Below are 23,174 nucleotides of genomic sequence, written 5' to 3'. Positions count from 1 at the left end.
AAAATCTTGGAGTTAGCATAAAATTATTCTTAAATGCTACATAAATAGCAGATAATCCCCTCTCTCTCCTCTCCTTTTGGTATGGAGCTCCCCCCCCAAAGTGTTTGTTTAAAAATGTTGACATGGAGGAAGAAAACTGCACCTGACATTTTAGAATTTGAGGCAAGGCCCCCCCCCCCCACCCCCGAGATGTTCCATTCAAATATTTGCCTCCCTACAGCATTTTAAGACCCTCCCAATATATGTATGCCTACCTAAAAGTTTTCAAACAACTACAAAGCATAGCAATTGAAACTTAATTTTATTACAGCTTTAGACAGTAAGTCACCTATTACACCACTAAACTTGAAAAGATTCAAGTGATATAGATATATAGCTGTCACCAAATAACTTATTAAAAGAGTGTTTTAGAGCAATGTTCTTTTGCTTACTTCATCATGAGGCACATATTGTAAAACTGCCACAAAACAGTGGTCTCCATAGCTAATTTACACAGCAAGGATTTTAGATTATGCACAGATTAATGTACATTAAGCACGGAATAATTGGAGCACTTCTTAACACATTAAACTATTGAACAGTTACACAGACCCAATGCCAAAATTCTACCTGTATTTTATATACAATAATTTAAAAACACTTGGTAAAGTTAATGTATTGTAACCAATTTGCTGTTCCTCACAGTTTACTTCAAAGACAATCTGTTTATTGTAATGTACTCAATACAGAACAATTTACAAAATACAGTATTGTTCTGAGACCTGTGCAATGTAATTGACAGACCAAGGATGGAATACTGGCTCCACTGAAGTCAATGCCACTGACTTCACTCTTTTTTCTCTTAGATAAATAGACTCAGAATAAGAAGAAATACAAAATGGTATATTAGAAAAGCATTCCCATTAGGCACACATATGCAGTAAAATGATCCAAAGCAAACCAGAAGAGAAGGGAGAACACCACAATTAAATCTAGTCGAATTCATTTTTAAAGATGGAAAATTATACTTTGGAAAAAACTTGTTTTGGTATTGCTTCCCCAGAGAAGTGCATGAATGATTTTTTTAATGGAACTATTACAATAAGAAATTTTCAATAAACATTTGTGTGTCAGTGATTTTTAAAAAGCTGTTGTATAGGCTTTGACCTCCTTGGTATTAAAATAGGCTTAGACATATGTGAATATTCACAACTGAGCAAAACTTTTGTTAGACATTTCATAAGGGGCATTATGATTAATCCGTATATATGAATTCACAATATTTATTAGTCTTATTTTGCAAACTGAAAATTCCCTATTCTTCTGATTAAAAGCTGGAAGTATTAAAAGATCTATTCAGAACCTGAACATCTTCTAGACTACTTCTCATCAGCCTCACATTTAAGTTGCAAATCATAATTCGTTAAAAATACCAATTAAAGTGCATGAACTAGACATACTGCTATGAAAACCTCATGCAAATTTCAAACAAGTATGTAGGTGATGTTTTAGCTATTTTAAATGAAGTCCTGTGTTAAAGTAAATTACTGTAGGGTCAAACTATGGGCCATACTGCAAACCCTCATTCAGTCATGCAGTGACACTGAAATAAATGAGACTCTTTCTCACATGTTAGGCCTACTTAGTTGTGTAAGTGTCTGCAAGATCACACTTCTAGAAAGATGCTGAGCAACCTATTCATCCACTGAAGTCAGCAGAAATTGAAAACATTAAGCACCTTGCAAGACTAGGGCTCAACTTGCTTAAGAATTTTGTGCACTGTCATGCCAAACCATAACAGCTAGTTCATTTAAGATTCATTCATTAAAAAAGGTTGATTTCTGTTCACCAAATGAAAGGAAAAAGGTAAAGAAAATTATTTTCATTGTATGTGAAACTCATTGTATGAAGACTCTCACACACACAAAAGATCAACAGTCCTTGACAGTGTTCTTTTAAGTGGGGAAAATGTATCTCAAATATTTAATTAGAAACATATTACATTGTGTTGTCATTTCCTAAATGAAATAAGTTTTAAACACATACATCAACAAAAAGCCATAAAAACTGAAACATTTTGACAATGTAGAATATTACAATTGTCTAAATCAATGTGTTGTGATACATACCCACCCGAAAATGAGCCTCTGCGGCTAATGGCCCTCAAAAGTTCCACAAGCTCTCTGGGACATGCAAACAGAGGCTGCCCCTGAGCACAAAGAGCTGCACAAAGAAATAACTTCTAGGCCTGTGTGCAGTCAGGAGGGGTGAGACAGACAGAGCATAGTGTGAGGAGTAAGGAGCTTATTAGCATAAGGGGCCAGATCCTCAACTTGGGTAAATTGTTGTAGCTCAAGTGAAGTCAATGGAGCTATAACAATTTACACTAGCTAAAGATCTGGTCCACTAGCATCTTCCCCAGAAAGGTCCTCAACTCTCCTTCCTCATGAGGACAACCATTAACGTGAAACAATCTGAAATCTAGGAGACTGTGTTGGCAACTGAATTGTGTAAAGAAATATATATATATTAAAGCAATATATTTAAAGTGTAATGTGATCATTAAAAGGCTGTTTTCATTGAGAGGGATATAACATACCAGACTTTCTTATGAAGTTTTCAAGAATTGCTGCAAACTCAACCCATATTCCAACAAAAGCCTAGCACAAACCTACTGCTCTAAGCTTGTACTGAGGAAAAGATTAAACTAGCGAAGTCAGCAGTTTAATCCTAGACATATGATTCAATCTCTATGGAACATCAAAGCCATACGTGGGGTTCTGACTGTTCAAGAGTTTGAATTAATTTTTTTTTTCATTTTTACTTTAATCCCTCTATTTGGTTTAAATATACAAACTAAATAAAACACAAAGAAAACGAAACCATTATTCTTTTACTTAATAAAAACCCACAAACAAACAAACGACATTTTTCCTCCTCCACCTCAAGAACAAGAACTGGAAAGTACCAAAATCCTCAAATGCTAGTGAACATGAGATGCACTCCCCATTAGCAAGTGTCAGTGTGCTAAGCACTGGGAATATGTAACATATTGTAGAGTTGAGCTAAATTTTTAGTTTTATTCCATGTGTGAATAACTCAGATACTTCACTCCCAAATTCGATATATTTGCAATAGAAATGGAATGATTAAAATCACATGAAAACTCCTTGAAAATATATCCATTAGGATTATATGATAGCGATCTGTGATTTAATTGTTGTTTTTTAACAATATAGTTGGATCCCTCAGTATAAATCTTTGGAATGTTTGCCACTAATATCACTACCCCAATAGAATCAGTTTAATTACCAGTTTTTTCAGCTACAAATTAATGGATGAGCAGGTTCACATCATTAAAGATATTCTGATTCCAAACAAAAGAAAAATCTACCAGCCTGAGGTGAAAAATACCTGCACCTGCAACTTATGTAAAAATATGCAAAGCAGCTGAATATTTGCAGTAAAATTTAAAATATCAGTTTCATTGATATAAAAATGATAAGCCATATTCTGGCTTTAGATGAACGCATGCAGTTCTCAGTGCATTCAATAAGAGCTGTGCACATCCATCTGAGATCAGAATTTGGCTTTTAAGAGCTTATCTTGCAATATTCAGAGCTCATATTTTAGTTAATTTCTAGACAAAGCTATTTTGCTCATAAACTTAACTCACCCATGCTTTTTTACTATTTTGAACTTTGAATATATTGAATAGTTAATCATTTAATTAGCCACAAAGCATCCTGCATGATAGATCTGTATCTTCACGTCCATTTTTCTAAATAATATTTTAAGATTGATCATTTCAGTCTTGGACATCAAAGTAGTCAATCACTGGCTCCGCTTTTAATGTTTTCTGCAAGCCACTGTTTCCATTATTCCTGAAATTAAAACCATAAAATATTACAGAACACAACTCTCAGTTAAATGAAAGATACAGTTACATAAGACAGGATTACACACTGACTTTCTCAAACTAACAAACGGATACAAAAACACCATAACATCTCATGGTATATTATGCCATTGGACAGCAATATCAATAAACACCAGGCATTAGAAAGCTGTTACAAAGTTTTACAGAAATCAAATAAATCTTGTATTCACTCTAATGTACATTTCAGTGCCCACTGAACAAATAGCTTTTATTAACTGTGCTTTTCATAAATACTATTAGCAGCAATTCAGCCATTCCAACATTAAGATAGAATACCACAAGCAATTTATCTACAACACAATGAAATTTAGGTAATTTATTTTGCAAGTGAAAACTTTGTTACAGACAAGCCAATGTTCTGAATATTGTCTTTTTCAGAAATATATGCAAAAAAGCAAAAGACTATCTCTGAAGTGAGGGATAGTTGCAGGTCAAGTTTCAGCTACATATAAAAACAAAGGATAAAAATGAGTGAAATCACGGACTGTGTAGTATAGATAATTATTCAAATATGCTATTTAACTGTCATCAGAAGACAGTCAAGGTATGTGAAGCAGTATCTTTTATTGGACCAAGTTCTGTTGGAGAGAGACAAGCTTTTGAGCTTGTCACCAACAGAAGATGGTCCAATAAAAGACATTTCCTCACCCACCTTGTCTCTCTAATACAGAAGTGGGCAAACTACAGCCCGTGGGACCGTCCTGCCTGGCCCCTGAGCTCCCAGCCGTGGAGGCTCGCCGCAGCCCCTCCCCCACTGTCCCCCCTTCCCTGCAGCCATGCTGCTGCGCGGGCAGCACAGCTTGCGCCCACCCACCTCAGGCTTTCATATAAGCCTTCCTGCCGCTCTGAGCGGCAAGGTAAGGAGGTTGGGGGAAGGGGGGTTGGGTAAGGGGCAGGAGGTCCAGGGGACAGTCAGGGGACAGGGGGTGGTTGGATGGGGCGGAGACAGGAAGCAGGGGGGTTGGATGGGGGTGGGGTCCTGGGGAAACAAGGGGGGGGTTGGGAGTGTGGATAGGGGTTGGGGCAGTCAGGGGACAGGGGGGTTGGATAGGGTTGGGAGGCCTGTCAGGGGGTGGGGGTGTGGATCGGTGTCAGGGCAGTCAGGGGACAAGGAGCGGGGGGTGGGGGGGTTGGATAGGTGGGGGGTTCTGAGTGGGGCAGGAAGTGAGAGGGGGTGGGTGGGGGCCAGGCTGTTTGGGGAGGCACAGCCTTCCCTACCTGGCCCTCCATACCGTTTCACAACTCCGATGTGGCACTCGGGCCAAAAAGTTTGCCCACCCCTGCTCTAATATCCTGGGACCAACATGGCTACAATACCACTGCATATATCTGAAGACAGCGACATGAGGGCTTTCAAAAACTTCTTTGTTTCCAATAAAATTTCAATGTTTCAATATTAAATGAATGCTTTATTTACAAATAATTCTAATCCAGAGGTGAAGAATTTCAAACCTGGCCACCTCAAATTAAGTGCCTAAATATAAGCAGGCTGGTTTTTCAGGAGGTGCTAATTTCCAATGAATCCCACTGAAGTAAATGGGAGATGAAGGAGCTAAGCACCACTGAAAATCAGGTTACTTTTATATATGCTCCTAAGCATTGATTTAAGAGCCTTGTTTTAGGCATGCCTGCAGGTGGTTTAGGCTGGATTTTAATCTTGAATCCATTAGTTTACATGCTGATGAACTGGATCTTCTCAAGGAATGAACTGCCTATTATTGTTATTCATTTGTATTCTGGTAGTCCCTGAAAGCACCAAGCAGAATTAGGCCCCTATTCTGTTAGATACTGTCAAAATCTAGAACAGAAGACATTGCCTGCATGTAAAGCCTGTGGTTTCCCAATATCCTTTTAAGAGTGGTTTCAGAGTAGCAGCCGTGTTAGTCTGTATTCGCAAAAAGAAAAGGAGTACTTGTGGCACCTTAGAGACTAAAATTTATTTGAGCATAAGCTTTCGTGAGCTACAGCTCACTTCTTCGGATGCATTCAGTGGAATGTGTGAAGAGTGTGAGCATCTTAAATCCAGATTCAGCAAAACATTTTGAGACCCAAAATTGAACAAATATAACTCGTGGTTGTGAAGCCCAGAATGTTAAAAGCCTATGCACACTCAAGGCCACTGTGTCTTACAAACACAGGAGCTGATATGTTAGATAAGACCATACAGCGAAAGAGTCTGGTATCTTGCCCCAGCAGCAGTCAGTACCCAAGGAATGTGAAGTCCCCACTTTTGCCCTCTTTGGCCACTAAAGAGGAAACAATATTTAGTGACCCCCACAGACAACCATTATATGCCATGAACTAATTACCCATATCTCAGTTTGCAAAGAATAGTTAGAAATAGTTATAAAAGTATCCAGTCTTTTAAAAATCTAGCTACAGAATGTGTGTCTACCTCTTGCAACAATAAATTACACGGATTGACTATATAGCATAAGAGCAGTATTTATTTTTGCTGACAAAACTTATTCCCATTTTATTTCAATGAGTGACCCCCTATGCTCATTATGAGAAAGGTAGAGAGAAGGGTCAATTCAGTTAAATTTTAATTCTGAATAACTCCTTTCCATGTTAAATAGACACAGTCTCTGCAATTTTGGGAACTGTAACTAGGTAAATAGCTAAGATTTTTCACTGCTTTGATTCATTTTTCCCCCATTTACTCTATACCTTTCTTCTGATGAGGCAACCAAACTTGGACACAAGATTCATGTAGATTACATTTTTGTATAAAAGATCTTCTATCCCTTTCTACTGCTTCCATACATTCTATTTGTCTGTTTTTTAAAAAACTGCTGCAATGATGTGGGCGGACATGTTTAGTGAGCAAATACCTTTGATTTCTAGTTTTTTCCCTCCCAGACGATCTTTGATGTTCAGAATGCATCAATATATACAAGATCTTTCAAAAATTGTTTATTGCACCAAAGTAATAAATAATATGCCACATAGTGTAAACACAACAAAAACACTCATGTAACGTTTACTACTGCTCTTGATTAAAAACCAGAGTGGCATATACAGTCTCTAATGAATGTATTGAGTATGGCAATTCAAAACTGAGATGCCCTGACAAAATTGTGAGGGCTCTGGCACATACTGTCACTTTATTAAACATTAATTTAACAAAAACATTTAAATAAATAACAGTTCTTACTTATCTGTTTGTCTGTAGTGAGGAATAGGTGGTGGAGGCCTTGTCTGCATTTCCCTCTCTAGCACAGATGTTAGGGTATTACTTGGACAAACGGATTTCCCTCTAAAGGATGAGAATGTTGACAAATATTATTTGTGATGTTATTGTCCACGTTTAAATAAAAAAATCATGCACTATATTAAAAAAATCAAGACAAATATTAAGATTTAAATCTAGTGTAAATGACAGTTTGAGACTTGAAGATCCAATGTTATCTCACAGCAAATCCAATACTGAGGTGTTAGAAGAGCTTCTAACACACTGTGACTCAAAGCAGCCCAGCATTCTGATTTAATGTTTTTCTTCTTTGCCTAAAACAATCTACACACACACACAAGCACCATTTAAACTGAACAATGGAGACAGTAAATAGAGGAAATAGATTACTTTCTTATTATAAATATGTCTTAACGTAAGAAGATACCCACTAGTCTGTAAGCTTTCAGGGTTGACTAGGCTAATAAAAGCCCATAGACAGTTCCCTGCATAACATTCTTGGTGCTTGAACTGCTCCCTTTGTGTGAGCCTGTAAAGTGGATCAAAGTGCAAACTTACAACACGTAAACCCTAAAACTACAAACATGTTGTGACGTTGCACTCCATATGTTTTATGGAAATATGCTTATAAGTATGAATATGATATAACTGGAATATGCCTTAGGCAAAAGGTCTCTTGTATGGTATCATTACAAGGCTTATAATCTATTGATCATGTTCATCCTATTTGTATGCATGTATCATTTTTGTATTTGGAGCTAAAAATATAAAATATAATTCTGAGGTCCTATTGTAATTTTGCAAAGTGTGGGCCATTGATGGTGGTTTAGAATCTTGATGGTGCCCATTGACTAGGACAATTTGTTATAAATGGCTCTGTTTACTTGCAAGCCTTCCTATGTTCCTGGAGCCAGCCCAGGAAGAATGGAGGCTGGGGTCTCACAGGACATGTGAACATGTCACCTGATACTGGAATCCATCTTAAACCTGGTGCTTTTCCATTTAGAAGGAGGGGTGGCGACCCAGAGAGACAAAAGATTCCCGCCTTGTGCCAAAGTTATAAAAGGGGGTGGAACAGGACAAAGGGGCTGTCAATCATGTGAACACCCCTGCTTTCCACCTAAGATGTTTGCTGGAACTAACAAAGAGTGTACTGGGGAAATGATTGGGCCCAGACTAGGAAGGAGTCTAGTCTGTGAAAGAAGCTTAGTGGAACATCTCTGAGGGTGAGATTTTACCTGTAATCAGTTTCTTAATATATTAGGCTTAGACTTGAGTGTTTTTGCTTTATTTTGCTTGGTGTTTTACTTTGTTCTGTCTGTTATTACTTGAAACCACTTAAATCCTACTTTTTATACTTAATAAAATCACGTTTGTTTATTAGTAAACCCAGAGCAAGTGATTAACACCTGGGGGTGCAAACAGCTCTGCATCTCCCTCTACCAGTGTTATAGAGGGGGGACAATTTATGAATTGACCCTGTATAAGTTTTATACAGAGTAAAACGGATTTATTTGGGGTTTGGATCCCATTGGGAACTGGGTGTCTGGGTGCTGGAGATAACCAAAAACTGCTCAGCAGGTCACCTAAAACCTGCAGCTTTGGGGGTGTGGACCAGACCTAGGTCTGTGTTGCAGCAGGCTAGTGTGTCTGGCTCAACGAGGCAGGTTTCTGAAGTCCCAGGCAGGTAGGGAAAATGGGCTCAGAGGTAATTCCAGCATGTCAGGTGATAGCCCCAGGGGGGTCTCTGTGACTGAACCTGTCACACATGTATATACAAGGGAGGGAAAAATCCAGATGAGTGAATTTCCTGTTATGAGAAGTAGGAGTAAGCTGTCTTTCTCATATATACTACACTGGAGGACGATTGGAAAGCAGCAAGCAATATGACCAGAAAAAAGGGAGGGACAGCAGAGCTGAGACAGGACAAAAGAAAAATAGTGGATGGTATCTATAGACCAAAAGCAGTATCTGCTAAAAATGCAATATCGACTTTGTAGTCATGTCTGGTGAAGGAACAGAGATTTCCAAGTAGTCCATCTGCAGACTTGCTCATAAGAAACTTTCTTTTTGCCTAAAATGTGAATTCAGACTTCACTGAATGTGCTGAGGCTTTCAGGAGGAGTTTTTTTGGCTTACTTATATGCTTCTGATATAGCTGCCAAGATCCACTGACAATTTTGTTTTTTAAAGAGTTCAGATCTGTGATTTTTCCCATTATAAAGCAATAATTAATCCTGTTTAATTAGGATTTGATTGATCTGCAAACAGCCAGATGATGGCATCTGATTCATGAGGATGAGTAGGTTTAATAAAAAACAAAATGTAAAAAGTGATGTATTGATTGAGATAAGACAGAAGAAGTTCCTTAAATACAAAGTCTGGGTTGGTGCAGAATATCAACTCTGGAGAAAAAAGGAATTTTTAATAGACAATGCATTTAATTCACGAGTCATCCTAACAGAAATGGTTGTGATTAGAAAGGCAACTATAAGAGAAAGGAAATACAAGGATGTAGAGGCCAGATTCAAAAGGGCTGCTCCATCAGTTATTCCAGAGCTAAGTTAAGCATCCCGCTAACAATAGAAAATTCAACAGAACAAAGAAACTTCATTACTGTCTTGATGAATCATGAAATATGAGGTGCTGCTGAGTACCTGTGGGTACTCAAAAAGCTCTAACTGAACCTATGAAGTGGTATGGCTGAACCCTTTATTAAAGTCATAAAACAGGAAGCTGAAATTGACTTAACATTAAATTGAGAACAGTGGTGTCTGAAGATTTTTCCAGTTGTTGCTATAAAAATGTAGATATAGAATCCTTCCTGGATTGAAATTTAACATCTACTGGTTGATCAAGGTATCTAAGTCAGAGCTTCATCCATTCAAATTCCAAAAGGTAATCTGAAGCCTGCCTGGATCCTGACTTTGTATTAGCAGAGCTTATTTGTGGGTAGCTGCCAGGGAGGACATACAGACATCTCCTAGAGCTAGGTCTGCAAGGCCAATAAGGAGCTATGAGAATTACCTTTGCTGTCTATCTTACGTCTAATGTAGAAGCGTTTTCCCATCTTTTCCTGAAGCATGTGCAACTCGCTCTGATCTGCAGTTTCACTGACAACTGTGTCCAAAAAACCTGTCCCAAAAGCCCATTCAAATGTTGCTTGAAGTAGGCCAAACCTGAAAATAATGCCTACATCCCAGGAGCATAACGAAAGGAGTCGCCTAACTATGTTGGAACAGAGGAGAAAACAGGCTGCATCTAAATATATTTAGATACTTAAACAGAGAAAGAGATATGGACAAGCAGTTCTTTTGCCTTTTGTAATGTAATGTGATGCGGGTTTCAAAGGAGAAGCTTGGATTGGGGTGACCATTATGGTAGGCATAGTTTGGACATCCAAAGGCACTGTAAGTTCACAGGGGCAGGTGGACTCTCTTTGGCGAGTGTCTGGCCATATGCCCCACGGCCCCTAAAGTAGCTCAGCTCCATTGACTGTTGATCCATAGTCTCAATTGACCATTGTCAAGCTGCAAAAGTCAACTCTATCATTATGTGGATACCCTCAAGGGTGGAGCCTTTAATAGCCTGTTCACTTATGAGCTAAGAAGTGCCTCTTTCTCCACTGGTCACTGTGACTCCAAGTCGGGGTGAAGAATAGTGTAGAGCCATGCTGTCAGAGGTGACAGTCACAGGCTTGCAGCACACAGCAATGCTGACTACAATCAATTTCTCCTCTCTGAGGTCTGGAGGTACTGGGGGACGAGGTGAGGAAAAACTTCAACTGTCACAAAACCGTAAAGGTCGGTGGCCTTCCCTCGGAGTTCACAGGAGAAACATACAGAGAACTGCTTCTGGAGAGACAGAGACAGGAAACTGAGCCTGAGACATTTTTTTCCCACGCTCATACAGAGAGAGCAGAATCAATACTCCAGATTCGTGGATTTGTTGTGCATGAAAACATATCAAAATATTCTTCTTAATCACATCAAATCCTTCTATTAAATGTGATTTCAGATTCATTTCAAAATGGTCCACCTGGCATAGTAGAAAAATTGGAAATGATTCCAAAATCTGTTGACAATAGGGATAAGGAAAATTTTTCTTACTAGTAAGTGCGTTTGTGTGCACGCGCACACTTGTTATCAATCACAAGAATTCTGAACTCAGGGTCACCTACTTCATATTCTCTTACTTTTTTTTTTTTTTTTTTTTTTTGCAAATGCCTTGAGAATTCTATAGTACTGAAATTTCATGCTGTCAGACAAGCAAGAAAATGCACCTTACCACTAAATCCCTGCTTTAAAAAAAAAATCAACATTCATATTTTCAATCAATTCTCCAAATAAGATTGTGAATTCTTGTGAATTTTAGGGGTTTTTTTTAAATATAAATTTTCAAGCTCTCCTAGTAGACCAAAAGCCCACTATAATATACAGTCTCTACCCCATATATAGCATGATGATTTTGAATCAGAAACTGATTATTTGTTCAAATGATGTAACAATGCAAAAGCATATGAGCAGCAGAAATCCTTGTAAAGCCAGCAATGAACAAACCCTAAAGGTTGAGCATTTGATAAATATCCTAAAATACAGATGCTTCCCTAAATCTATGGAGGTAACTCATCTACAAAAAACCAAAACAAAAACCAAAGCCAATCAACCAAAAATTTCCCATAAACAAGGCTTGGTTTCCTCTGCACTAGAAACTTTAATGACTTGGCTATCCACTTCCAGAGTTGGCCTGATCCCATAAAGTTGCATCTTTATGAGGCAACTCCCTTTTGTTTTTCACTCAATTTCTCTCCCTTTCTCTGATCCTAGTCCCTCTCAGGTGTTGCTCCCCCCTCATTTTTCACCTTAAGACTTCCCTTCTTTTTGCCCCCATTAAAAATTCCTCCCATTCCTCCCTGCATCTAGCTGATGCCTCTTCCCCTTCTCTTGAAAAGATAAAACAGACAATGGGGAAGCTGGCAAGAGAGAAAGTGATCATCATCAGGAGCAGGAGTTCATGCCTGTGGGTTACTCAGCGGTAGTGAGAGCAGCAACCTCTCGTGACCGGAAGTAAGAACTACAGCAAAAACACAGCTGGGAGTCAAAGGAACTATAATTGGATAGTCTTGTCATACTTAAAAATGGGAGACTGAGGTGAAATCAGAAGAAATACCCCAAACTGATGGAAATACAATCATGTGAGATTATGCATCCCTTCCACCCCAACCATTTAAAAGCTGCTTCTATAGAACTTACTAAGTATAAAGGATGTATTTTGCAAGTTGTAAATAAAATAAAACTCAGAACAAAATATAGAAAACACAATATTTGTATCTACTGAATGGATGTTAATTACTTTGCAAACTAAAATAAAAAAGATTAATATAACATACTTCACTGCAGTGATAACAACATTACGCTTTGGTTCATTGTCATAGCTCACGCTTTCAATGCCATAAATTTGAGCTAACTCATGGATGATTCTGCGGTGATCTCTGTTCATGGGTGCATAACAGTGACTCTTTTTTGAATGCTTTCCCTGAATTTAAGAGAAAAATAAATGGCATGTTTATGATTATTTTCATAGACAAGATTACAATATATGATTTATTGTCTATACTTCTCTAACAGTGACAAAGTCAGTTTGCAAGCACAGTGAGAACTATATACTGTTGATGAAAACCATGTGCATACAAAATTCCTATTAATTCACATTATACATACACACACACACTCATTCTACGTTGGTTTGCACAGCTATAATTTTTTTTTTATATAGATTCTGAAAATGCATGAGGAGACCATGAATGGTTTGACAAAATCTTTTTTTTTTTTTTTAAACCATATTCCATATCCCTGCAGGGCTAGAACAACACATTGGAAGATAACTGTAGACTTGGTATTAGATTGGACAATTTTTGTTTATTTTTATTTTGTTTTTTCAATGTATATGCTGTATATAAAGAGGATTTGCCATATCCCTGTTGGTTATATCCCTTTTACAAAATATAGCGACACTGACATCTGATAAAACAATACTGTGTCAACAGGAAATAGACAAATGGATTAGCTTTTAGTTAAAGGTAAACAAAAAATTACCCAGTTGAACAGATGTCTTCTGAAACGTATTATAGTAGCTGTAATTTACAAATGCAAGTGCCTAATTAGCATATAGATTACACATTGAAAAGTGGTGTGCTAAAAGGTAATGGCTTTACAAATGATGTAAAAATTCTTGTCTAAATCGTTAAGTACTAGCAGAGATGCCTGTTTTTCAAATAATGGGCAAAATATTATGATAAATCTGAGGACACAGCCAAAACACTAGTGCAAATCTAGGCAAAATTAATTTGTTAACTGTGTTAATTTTTAGTTAATTACAGTTTTGCACAATCTCCAATTTCTAATAATCTGGGAAGCATTCAAATCAAACTGTTCAATCCACAAATTTCCATTTCTATATAAGATGAGGTAGAGCAATTCCATAGCTAATGAGAATCAAATCTTTGGAAGAGATGTTTAGACAATTATGTTGTAAATATTAACAGTTAAATTCTTAAATCTGTGCACTTTGAACTTTGCCTCTGATATTTAATTAATGGAAAAGACTTCTCAACAGCAATCTTATTTGTCATAGTCTTGTCTTTGCCCATCCTATCCAGAAACAGATATGATGATCAGTAGATGTAGCAACTGGTGGAATCCAGAGATGAGGGAGCATTTGGAGTACTGCTCTACCAAATTCAGAGTCTGCCACAGACAAATTCCACTGACAGTAGCAGATAATATATGTGAAGCAGAAGTGACTATATGGCTGCTTTGCAGAAGGAGAGATACCTTGGCTCTCAAGCCCACAAGATAAATAATTTAGGAAGGATCTGATAAACTGTGGTCAAGGTCTTCCAGAAGCTAAGGTTTTCCAGTTTTAACATACTCTGTCAGGAAGCAGTCTTTTACTCACCAAGAGAAGGCAATCTGCCAAGGCTTGCCTTAGTTACAGTCCTTGAAGCGAAAAACAGAAATGTCTGGATGACAGACCTATAGAACTTTTGTACCCATTTTACTTTAAGGGAATGAAGTTTCCTTTTGAGAAAGTGAATGGCTTGAGGTATAAGGCTCAGAAAAGCGAGGTGAGTTTCTGACCATATGCAAAGGGCTTCTGGAAGGAGATGGGAATGCCTCCTTTTCTGTTCACACACCATTGCTGAACAATTGCTGCAATGCATTAGGACATGGTGGTGGGCTGACAGAGGCTCCCAGACAAGCAGAGTCAGATAATCTTATTCTTAGCTATAGATTATCTATGTCATAGAGATTATGGATTCTGTGATTTACAGACACCTCTGTGACATTTTCCGCTTCAGCCCCAGGGTGGCAGAGCCAGAGCGGTCAGTTGGTGGGGACAGCTCTCAGCATACACAGACAGTAAGTGACCCCCCCACAGCTCCTAGCCACCGGTCCCAGAGCTGTGTGCCACTACCGGAGGCAGAGAACACAGAGCTGTGAGCCTCTGTGGGCGATGTGGAACCTTGGAGCTGTGAGCCACTGCGGGTGGCGGGGAAACCTTAGAGTTCCGAGCCCCCACCCCGCAGCAGGGTTTGGGCTCTCATCCCCCGCCCCTCCCCGCCCCTCCCCGGGTTTCAGTCAGCTCCTGTCAGCCTCCCCCACCAATTTTTTTCAGTAAAAGTCACAGACAGGTCACAAGCTTCTGTGAAATTTTGTTTATTGCCTGCAAACTGTTGGTTATTTTTAACTAAAGATAACCATGACAAAAATCTCACCTTACCTATAACTCAAGCACATTGCTGCTACAGTTCCTCAATTTTTTACTGATCCTTTGTCCAGGTGAGATGAAGCAAATTTCCCAAAGGGTGCAAAAACTATAAATAAAAGTTATTAATGGGTAGTACAGATAAGAGGAGGTTACTCACCCTGTGCAGTAACTGACATTCTTCGATATGAGTGTCCCTGTGGGTGCTCAACTTCAGGTCAAGGTGAGTCCCAGCGCCTTCTATCGGAGATTTCTACAGTTGTACCCCTATGGGCTGCGCACGCGCTGTGCCTGCCTCTTGAATAGGATGTGCACAGCCTGGGCTCCTCAGTTCCTTCTCTACAACGGAGTGCGTTATGAATTCCAAAATAGAAGGGAGGAGGGGGGTAGTGGAGCATCTCGAAGAATGTCAGTTACTGCACAGGGTGAGTAACCTCCTCTTCGAGAGAGAGATGTCCCTGTGGATGCTCCACTTCAGGTGACTGAAAAGTAGTATTCATTAGGATGGTTGGGATTTCGGATGAGGCAAGAAGGCTGCTGACAAGACAGCGCCACCCAATCTGGTGTCGGACACTGCAGTGTCGATGAGAGCGTAGTGATTAGCGAAGGTAAGGTTTGATGCCCAGGTAGCTGCCTTGCATATGTCGGACACTGGGACATTACGGAGCAAGGCCGTGGAGGTGGAGAGAGCTCTGGTGGAGTGTGTCCTAATTGATGTAGGAGGTTGTATTTGCCTGAGTTGGTAACAAAGGCGTATGCAGTCAGCAATCCTTTGGGAAAGTCTCTGTGTAGAGATAGCATTTCCCTGTGAGTACTGAGTAGTAGATACAAAAAGTCCGGGAGTTTTCTAAACGGTTTTGTTCTATCCAGGTAAAAGGATAATGCTCTGTGCACATCAAGAGTGTGCACTGTTGTTTCAAAGGTGTTAGCATGATGTTTTGGGAAAAATGTTGGGAGGTGTATAGGTTCATTGAGGTGAAAGGAAGAGTGTATCTTAGGTAAGAACTTTGGATGTGTGCAGAGTGTGACCTTATTGCGGAAGAATGTGGTATACGGAGGGTCCGCCATAAGCCCCCCCCTTTCTCCTACTTGTCTGGCAGACATGATTGCTATGAGGAAGGCGGTCTTCATGAATAAGTGGAGAAGAGAGCAGGTAGCTATCGGTTCAAAGGGTTTATCCATCAGGGCTTTCAGGACTAGGTGTAAATCCCAAGGTGTAGCAGGCGGTTTCACGTCTGGGTATAATGTATGGATGTCCTTCAGGAACCTTTTGGTGACTGGATAGGCAAAGACCGTAATGTTGTCAATCTTATGATGGAAGGCGATGACTGCTGCGAGGTGGACCTTGAGTGAGCTTGTAGAGAGGCCAGATGTTTTAAGGTGTGTCATAAATATAAAGGGAAGGGTAAACCCCTTTAAAATCCCTCCTGGCCAGAGGAAAACTCCTCTCACCTGTAAAGGGTTAAGAAGCTAAAGGTAACCTCGCTGGCACCTGACCAAAATGACCAATGAGGAGACAAGATACTTTCAAAAGCTGGGAGGAGGGAGAGAAACAAACGGTCTCTGTCTGTCTATATGCTGCTTTTGTCGGGGATAGACCAGGAATGGAGTCTTAGAACTTTTAGTAAGTAATCTAGCTAGGTATGTGTTAGATTATGATTTCTTTAAATGGCTGAGAAAAGAATTGTGCTGAATAGAATAACTATTTCTGTCTGTGTATCTTTTTTGTAACTTAAGGTTTTGCCTAGAGGGATTCTCTATGTTTTGAATCTAATTACCCTGTAAGGTATCTACCATCCTGATTTTACAGAGGGGATTTCTTTACTTCTATTTACTCCTATTTCTATTAAAAGTCTTCTTGTAAGAAAACTGAATGCTTTTTCATTGCTCTCAGATCCAGGAGTTTGGGTCTGTGGTCATCTATGCAAATTGGTGAGGCTTTTTATCCAACATTTCCCAGGAAAGGGGGGGGTGCAAGTGTTGGGAGGATTGTTCATTGTTCTTAAGATCCAAGGGTCTGGGTCTGTAGTCACCTAGGCAAATTGGTGAGGCTTTTTACCAAACCTTGTCCAGGAAGTGGGGTGCAAGGTTTTGGGAAGTATTTGGGGGGAAAGATGTTTCCAAACAGCTCTTCCCCAGTAACCAGTATTTGTTTGGTGGTGGTAGCGGCCAAACCAAGGACAAAGGGTGGAATATTTTGTACCTTGGGGAAGTTTTGATCTAAGCTGGTAAAGATAGGCTTAGGAGGTTTTCATGCAGGTCCCCACATCTGTACCCTAGCGTTCAGAGTGGGGGAGGAACCTTGACAAGGTGTAACAGGCAATCCAGTATCAGTGGGAGTGAAGCAGAAGCTGGAGAGGTCTGTTTGTCAGTGCACCAAGATGTGAACCGTTTCCATTTATGCAGGTAGATAGTGCATGTGTTGTGTGTTCTGCTGTGTAGCAACACAGTGCGTGCTTGGTCCGAACATGTTAACTCCGCATTACAGAACCATTGATTAGCAAGGCCCTCAGATGTAGAGGTTGTATGTCGGGGGTGAAATAGTTGTCCCCGCCGTTGTGACAGGAGGTTGCTGAGTGGGGGAAGGATGAGAAGCTTGATCAACATGCGCAGGATAAATGGGTACCACGGTTGTCTGGGCCATGCTGGGGCTATGAGAATGATGTTGGTTATGTCTGTTTGTATCTTCTGAATTACTTTGTGAAATAGAGGCATTGGTGGGAACACATATGAGAGTTCAGTTCATGGGAGCATAAAGGCGTCCCCCCGTGAGCGTTTCCCCAGGCCTGCTCTGGAGCAGAATGTCAGGCATTTTTTGTTTGTTGCTGTGGCAAATAGATCCAGTTGGGGATAACCCTAGGTCTGGAAAATGTTGGAAAGAACGGTGTCATTGAGTTCCCACTTGCGTTGTATGGGGAACGATCGGCTGAGCTTGTCTTTGGTGGTATTCTGAGAACTTGGCAGGTATGAGGCGGAGATATGGATATTGTGTTAAAGGCACCAGTTCCAAAGTTTTACCGCCTCTGTGCAGAGGGAGTGTGACTGGGCTCCCCCGTCTGTTGACATAAAACATGCACGTGATGTTGTCAGTCATGATTCGAATTCTGTGGTTTTGGATGATGGGAAGGAAATGGAGACAGGCATTGCGTACGGCTCAGAGCTCTAGCAAATTTATGTGAAGCTTCATTTCCGAAGTGGCCAAGAGACCCTGAGTGGTGAGGTGGCCGATGTGTGCTCCCCATCCTGTGAGGGATGCATCTGTGGCGATGGTAATCGAAGGGGGATCTTGTCGGAATGGAATCCCAGTGCAGAAGCTGATGGGAGAGGTCCACCACAGAAGTCAGTCCTTGACTTTCTGGGGCATTATTATTAACTTGCTTCGCCTGTGCTTGTTTGGTTTGTATACAATGGCTAGCCAACCCTGAAGGCATCGTATGTAAAGGCCAGCATTTGCGATCAAAGATGTGCAAGCGGCCATATGTCCTAAGAGCTTTAGGGAGTCTCAGACTGTAGTCTGTGGGCTGGCACATATCTGGGTAATAAGGTTGCCCATTGTGTGGAATCTGTCCTGGGGGAGAGATTCAAAACCGATGGTGGAACTGAGGTGGGCACCGATTAAGTCAATTTGTTGGGTAGGCTGTAAGGTAGATTTGTTTTTGTTTATTTGCAGGCCCAAGGTGTAGAAGCAGTGAAGGGCTGCAAGAGTTGCGTGGTTTGCTTCTGAGTGGGAGACTTGAGGAGACAGTCATCCAGGTAAGGAAATATGAGGATTCCATTTTTTTCTGAGATGTGCTATTATAACTGCGACCACCTTGGAGAAGACATGTGGTGTGGTGGAGAGACCAAATGGGAGGACTCTGTGTTGGTAGTGTTGTGCTCCCACAGCAAACCTGAGGAAACGTTGATGGGAAGGGTGGACAGAGACATGGAAATACGTGCCTGGGAGATCAAGGGTTGAAAACCAATCTCCTTGCTCCAGCGTCGGAATTATCATTGGGAGAGTAACCATCCGGATTTCTGTTTCTTGACGAACTTGTTCAAACGTCAAAGATCGAGGATAGGGCACCAACCATCATTTTTCTTTTCCGTGAAGAAGTAGGGGTAATAAAACCCTTTCCCTCTGTGTTGAAGGGGTACCTCCTCTATTGCTCCGAGATGTATGAGGTGTTGTACGTCCTGACAGAGCAATTGTTCATGAGAGGGGTCCCTGAAGAGGGATGGGGTTGGAGGGTGGATGGGAGGTAACGAGAGAAAGGGGATGTCATAACCCAATCTGATAATTTCCGTACTTATGGTTTTCCAGTTGGCCAGGAACGGCTGCAAACGGTGTCCAAAGAAATGGTTGATTGGAGTTGGCACTGGAGAGGGTGCGAGTTTTTTTATACCCTCGACCAAGACTTCAAATTTGTTTATTTGGGTTAGGAGGGTGGGTCGCCGTTGATTGTGGAGGGTGACATCGTTGGTTCCTGGGCCTATGTCGTCGTTGTTGCGTATCATATTGACTTAAAGGTGGATGTCGTGCAAAGGTATGGTAATGTGGTCGTTGGTATGGCTGATATCTATATGGTCTCCTCTTTGAGGCAGGTGGTTGGATGTCTAAGGATCGGAGTGTGGCACGTGAGTCCTTCATGGAGTGAAGGACCTCATTAGTCATAGAGGCGAAGAGCTTGTCTCCATCAAAGGGGAGATCTTCGACCGTATACTGTATCTCCTTCGGAAAGGAGGAAGAAACAAACCATGATGCCCACTGCATGATGATGGCCGTGGATCTGGCGGCTGCGTCCGGAGCATTGAGGGCGGCTTGAAGAGCTGTGTGGGAGATCAATTGGCCCTCGGACACCACTGCTTTAAATAGTTGTCATTTATCCTCTGACACATCAATAAATTGCATTACCTGAGCATAATTTTTGTGTTCATATTTTGCTAAGAGCACCGCATAATTCGCTACTCTAAACTGCAAAGTGAAAGAAGAATACACTTTTGTGGCCGAATGAGTTCAGTCTCTTGTTATCTTTGTCCGATGGGTTGGATCGGAAGTGTTGGTATTTGTTTTTCTGATTGGCCGCATTGACCAGTAGCGAATTAGGTGAGGGATGCGTGAATAGAAATTCAGAACCCTTAGATGGGGGGGAGGGATAGCTCAGTAGTTTGAGCATTGGCCTGCTAAACCCATGGTTGTGAGTTCAATCCTTGAGGGGGCCATTTAGGGATCTGGGGCAAAAATTGGGGATTGGTCCCGCTTTGAGCAGGGGGTTGGACTAGATGACCTCCTGAGGTCCCTTCCAATCCTGATATTCTATGATTCTATGAAATATTTGCGGTCCAGTCTCTTGCTAGTGAGTGTTATTGTGACTGGGGTCTGCCAAATAGTTTTAGCAGGTTTCATAATGGCCCTATTAATTGGTAGGGCTATTTTGGAGGAGGTCATAGCTTGCAGCATGTCGGTCAGCTCATGGTGTGTTTCAGGTACCTCCTCCTCCAGGGTAATCTTGAGCTCTTCTGCCACTCTCTGAAACAACTCTTGAAAGTGAGCGAGCTCATCAGTAGTGGGAGGTGGTGGGGGAACTGTGGCATCTTGTGGTGTTATTGCTGGAGAGGAAGTGTGCGGGGTAGTGTCCTCTGTAGGGGTGGTGGCCACTTCAGGTATTATCTGGGTTTCAGTGTAAGCCGGCAGTGGGGAGTATCTGACAGCTTTCCTCCGGGCAGCCCGCGGAACACCTGAGTGTGGTGTGGTGTAGGTCCATGGACCCCAGTGTGGCCATTGCCTCAGGTGGGAGGCATAGGTGGTCCCATCCAGGGATTGCCATACTAGTGTGGATAGCCTTGAGGATATGGACATCATGCTGTAGTGCATCTCCCACTTGTAGGTAACTGAATCTGGGGAGAGTATTGAGAGGAAAACATCTGGTCATCGTATTCCTCTTCCTCCCACACTTCATTGGAGGGGCTTGAAGGTAGGGTGCTAAAGGTCTCAGTAATAAACTGGTGCTGAGAAGAGGAGACTCAGGAGCATGGGACACCCTTAACTCCTCTGGCTGTAAAAACTGCGGTGGAGCTGATGGAGGCAGAGTCTGCTGGGGCATCTGCTGATGCCGGGGGTGCAGGTTGGCTCTGCGGAGTAGGTGCCCCTGTGGTAGGCACTGCAATAAACGCTGGAGACCTCAGGGGGCTCGGTGCCGAGAGCAGTGGCTGCAAAAGCAGTGCGCAAGATCAAAGGACGGTGCCGCAGCTGCCACTTGTATTGTTGGCACCGTAGCAGCTCTCGGCACTGTACTGAGAGAGGTGGCTGAGGGAGAGCTGAAAGAGGTGGGCAACTGAAAGCCCCGAGTCTTGGCACCTTGTAGAGGGGCAGCCGACTCACAGTCGGTGCCTGAGGTGCTTGCAACGTGAAAGGTGCTGAACTGTGGAGCAGGAGTTACCGGTTTTAACTTTTCCCCTGCGGAATGACTCCTGAGGGAGAGGAAGCTGGCTGTTTTTTTTGCTTTTGCTTTGCCTCTGGAGGGTGTCACAGAGGTTTGCTGGCCAGGGTCAGAAGCAGGTCTGAGGGAGTTTTCCTGGAACAGCATTTTAAGCCTGAGCTCCCTGTTCTTGCGGGTCCGCGCTTTCAATTTGCTGCAGTGGATGCCTTTTTGGGGTACATGAGACTCCCCCAAACAGTGTACACACTGTGAATGCCCATCTGAGATGGGGATGGCATCCTTACAGGAGGCGCATCTCTTGAAGCCTGGGGAGCCAGGCATGTCCATAACGGCAGAGTTTTTTTTCCCCACCAAAAATAAATGTAACAGGTAATGCAACTTTTCTAAATAGTAACTCTAATGATTAAAAACTATCTAACTAAACAGAGAAACAAACTAGCTAGCTAATCTCAAAGAGCACTGCTGAACTCCATCTCTAGCCAGGGATGGTAGAGAAGGAACTGAGGAGTCCGGGCTGTGCACGCGCTATTCAAACACTGACAGCTTGAGAGGCAGGCACAGCGTGTGCGCAGCCCGCAGGGGTACTACTGTAGAAATCTCCGATCGAAGGTGCTGGGACACACCTTGACCTGAAGTGGAGCATCCACAGGGACACTTCTTGAAGAACACCAAGATCTGGACAAATGGAAATATAAAAGGTATGTATCCTTCTGAGCAAAGGAAACCACCTCGTGCATGGCCTGAAGGATGGACCTGAGAGTTTTCACATGAAACCTCTCTTTCCAGACTCTCAGACTGAGAAGGCACAAATATAGAATTCTTCCATGCATTTATACTGTGAAGTATCAGGAATAAAATCCCCATGCCAGCCAAAAAGGAAAAACTACAAAAATACCTTCTTTTGGCCAGCATTGTATTGGCTACAGTAAGGAATTTTATCACTTTTACTAAAATTTGCAGAGGACACAAAGAATGTTGGAGTGGTAGGGGAAGTCATTTGGAGTAATCTGGATATTTTGGCAAGGTGGGCCCATTCAAACAAAATGCATTTTAATATACTCAAATGCAAGTTCATACATTTAGGAACAAAATGCAGGTCATAAAGAATGGGATATACAGTGACTCTCAGAAGGATTTAGAGGTTATAGTGGACAGACAAAATGGAACAGGAACTGCTAGTGCAATGCTGTGGCTGAAAGGACTAATGTGATCCTTGGATGAGTAAACATGGGATTAATAAGGAAAAGTAAGGAGGTGTATATAGTATTGGTGAGACTGATACTGGAATACAGCATTCATTTCTGATGTCCACATTTTAAAAAGGATGTAGAAAAATTGGAGAGGGTACAGAAAAGAGCCACAAAAATGATTTGAGGGCTTAAAAGAATCCCTTACAAGAGACTTAAAGAGTTCTTACCATTTAGCAAAAAGAAAAGGAGTACTTGTGGCACCTTAGAGACTAACCAATTTATTTGAGCATGAGCTTTCGTGAGCTACAGCTCACTTCATCGGATGCATACCGTGGAAACTGCAGCAGACTTTATATACACACAGAGAATATGAAACAATACCTCCTCCCAGCCCACTGTCCTGCTGGTAATAGCTTATCTAAAGTGATCATCAGGTTGGGCCATTTCCAGCACAAATCCAGGTTTTCTCACCCTCCACCCCCCCACACAAATTCACTCTCCTGCTGGTGATAGCCCATCCAAAGTGACAACTCTTTACACAATGTGCATGATAATCAAGTTGGGCCATTTCCTGCACAAATCCAGGTTCTCTCACCCCCTCACCCCCCTCCCAAAAACCAGGTAATAGCTTATCTAAAGTGATCATCAGGTTGGGCCATTTCCAGCACAAATCCAGGTTTTCTCAC

General features: G+C 41.5%; 1 protein-coding gene across 2 annotated transcripts in view; it reads right to left on the bottom strand.

Moving 5' to 3' along the window:
- Positions 1-311: 311 nt before the first annotated feature.
- The window catches only part of NFX1 (nuclear transcription factor, X-box binding 1), a 229,281-nt gene continuing 206,418 nt past the window's right edge, over positions 312-23,174 (bottom strand). For both annotated transcript variants that reach the window (XM_084619772.1, XM_084619773.1), the window contains 3 exons: positions 12,502-12,647; positions 7,077-7,178; positions 312-3,863 (listed from right to left, as the gene is read on the bottom strand). In XM_084619772.1, the coding sequence (XP_084475898.1) occupies positions 3,788-3,863; positions 7,077-7,178; positions 12,502-12,647 (324 nt within the window). In that variant the 3' untranslated portion in view covers positions 312-3,787. The remainder of the gene's footprint in view (positions 3,864-7,076; positions 7,179-12,501; positions 12,648-23,174) is intronic.

The sequence above is a fragment of the Lepidochelys olivacea genome (genome assembly GCF_965140295.1).
Source record: "Lepidochelys olivacea isolate rLepOli2 genome assembly, chromosome: 2".
Classification (NCBI taxonomy): domain Eukaryota; kingdom Metazoa; phylum Chordata; order Testudines; family Cheloniidae; genus Lepidochelys; species Lepidochelys olivacea.
The sequence above is the reverse complement of the archived record's forward strand: the minus strand, read 5'-3'. Positions and strand labels throughout refer to the sequence as shown.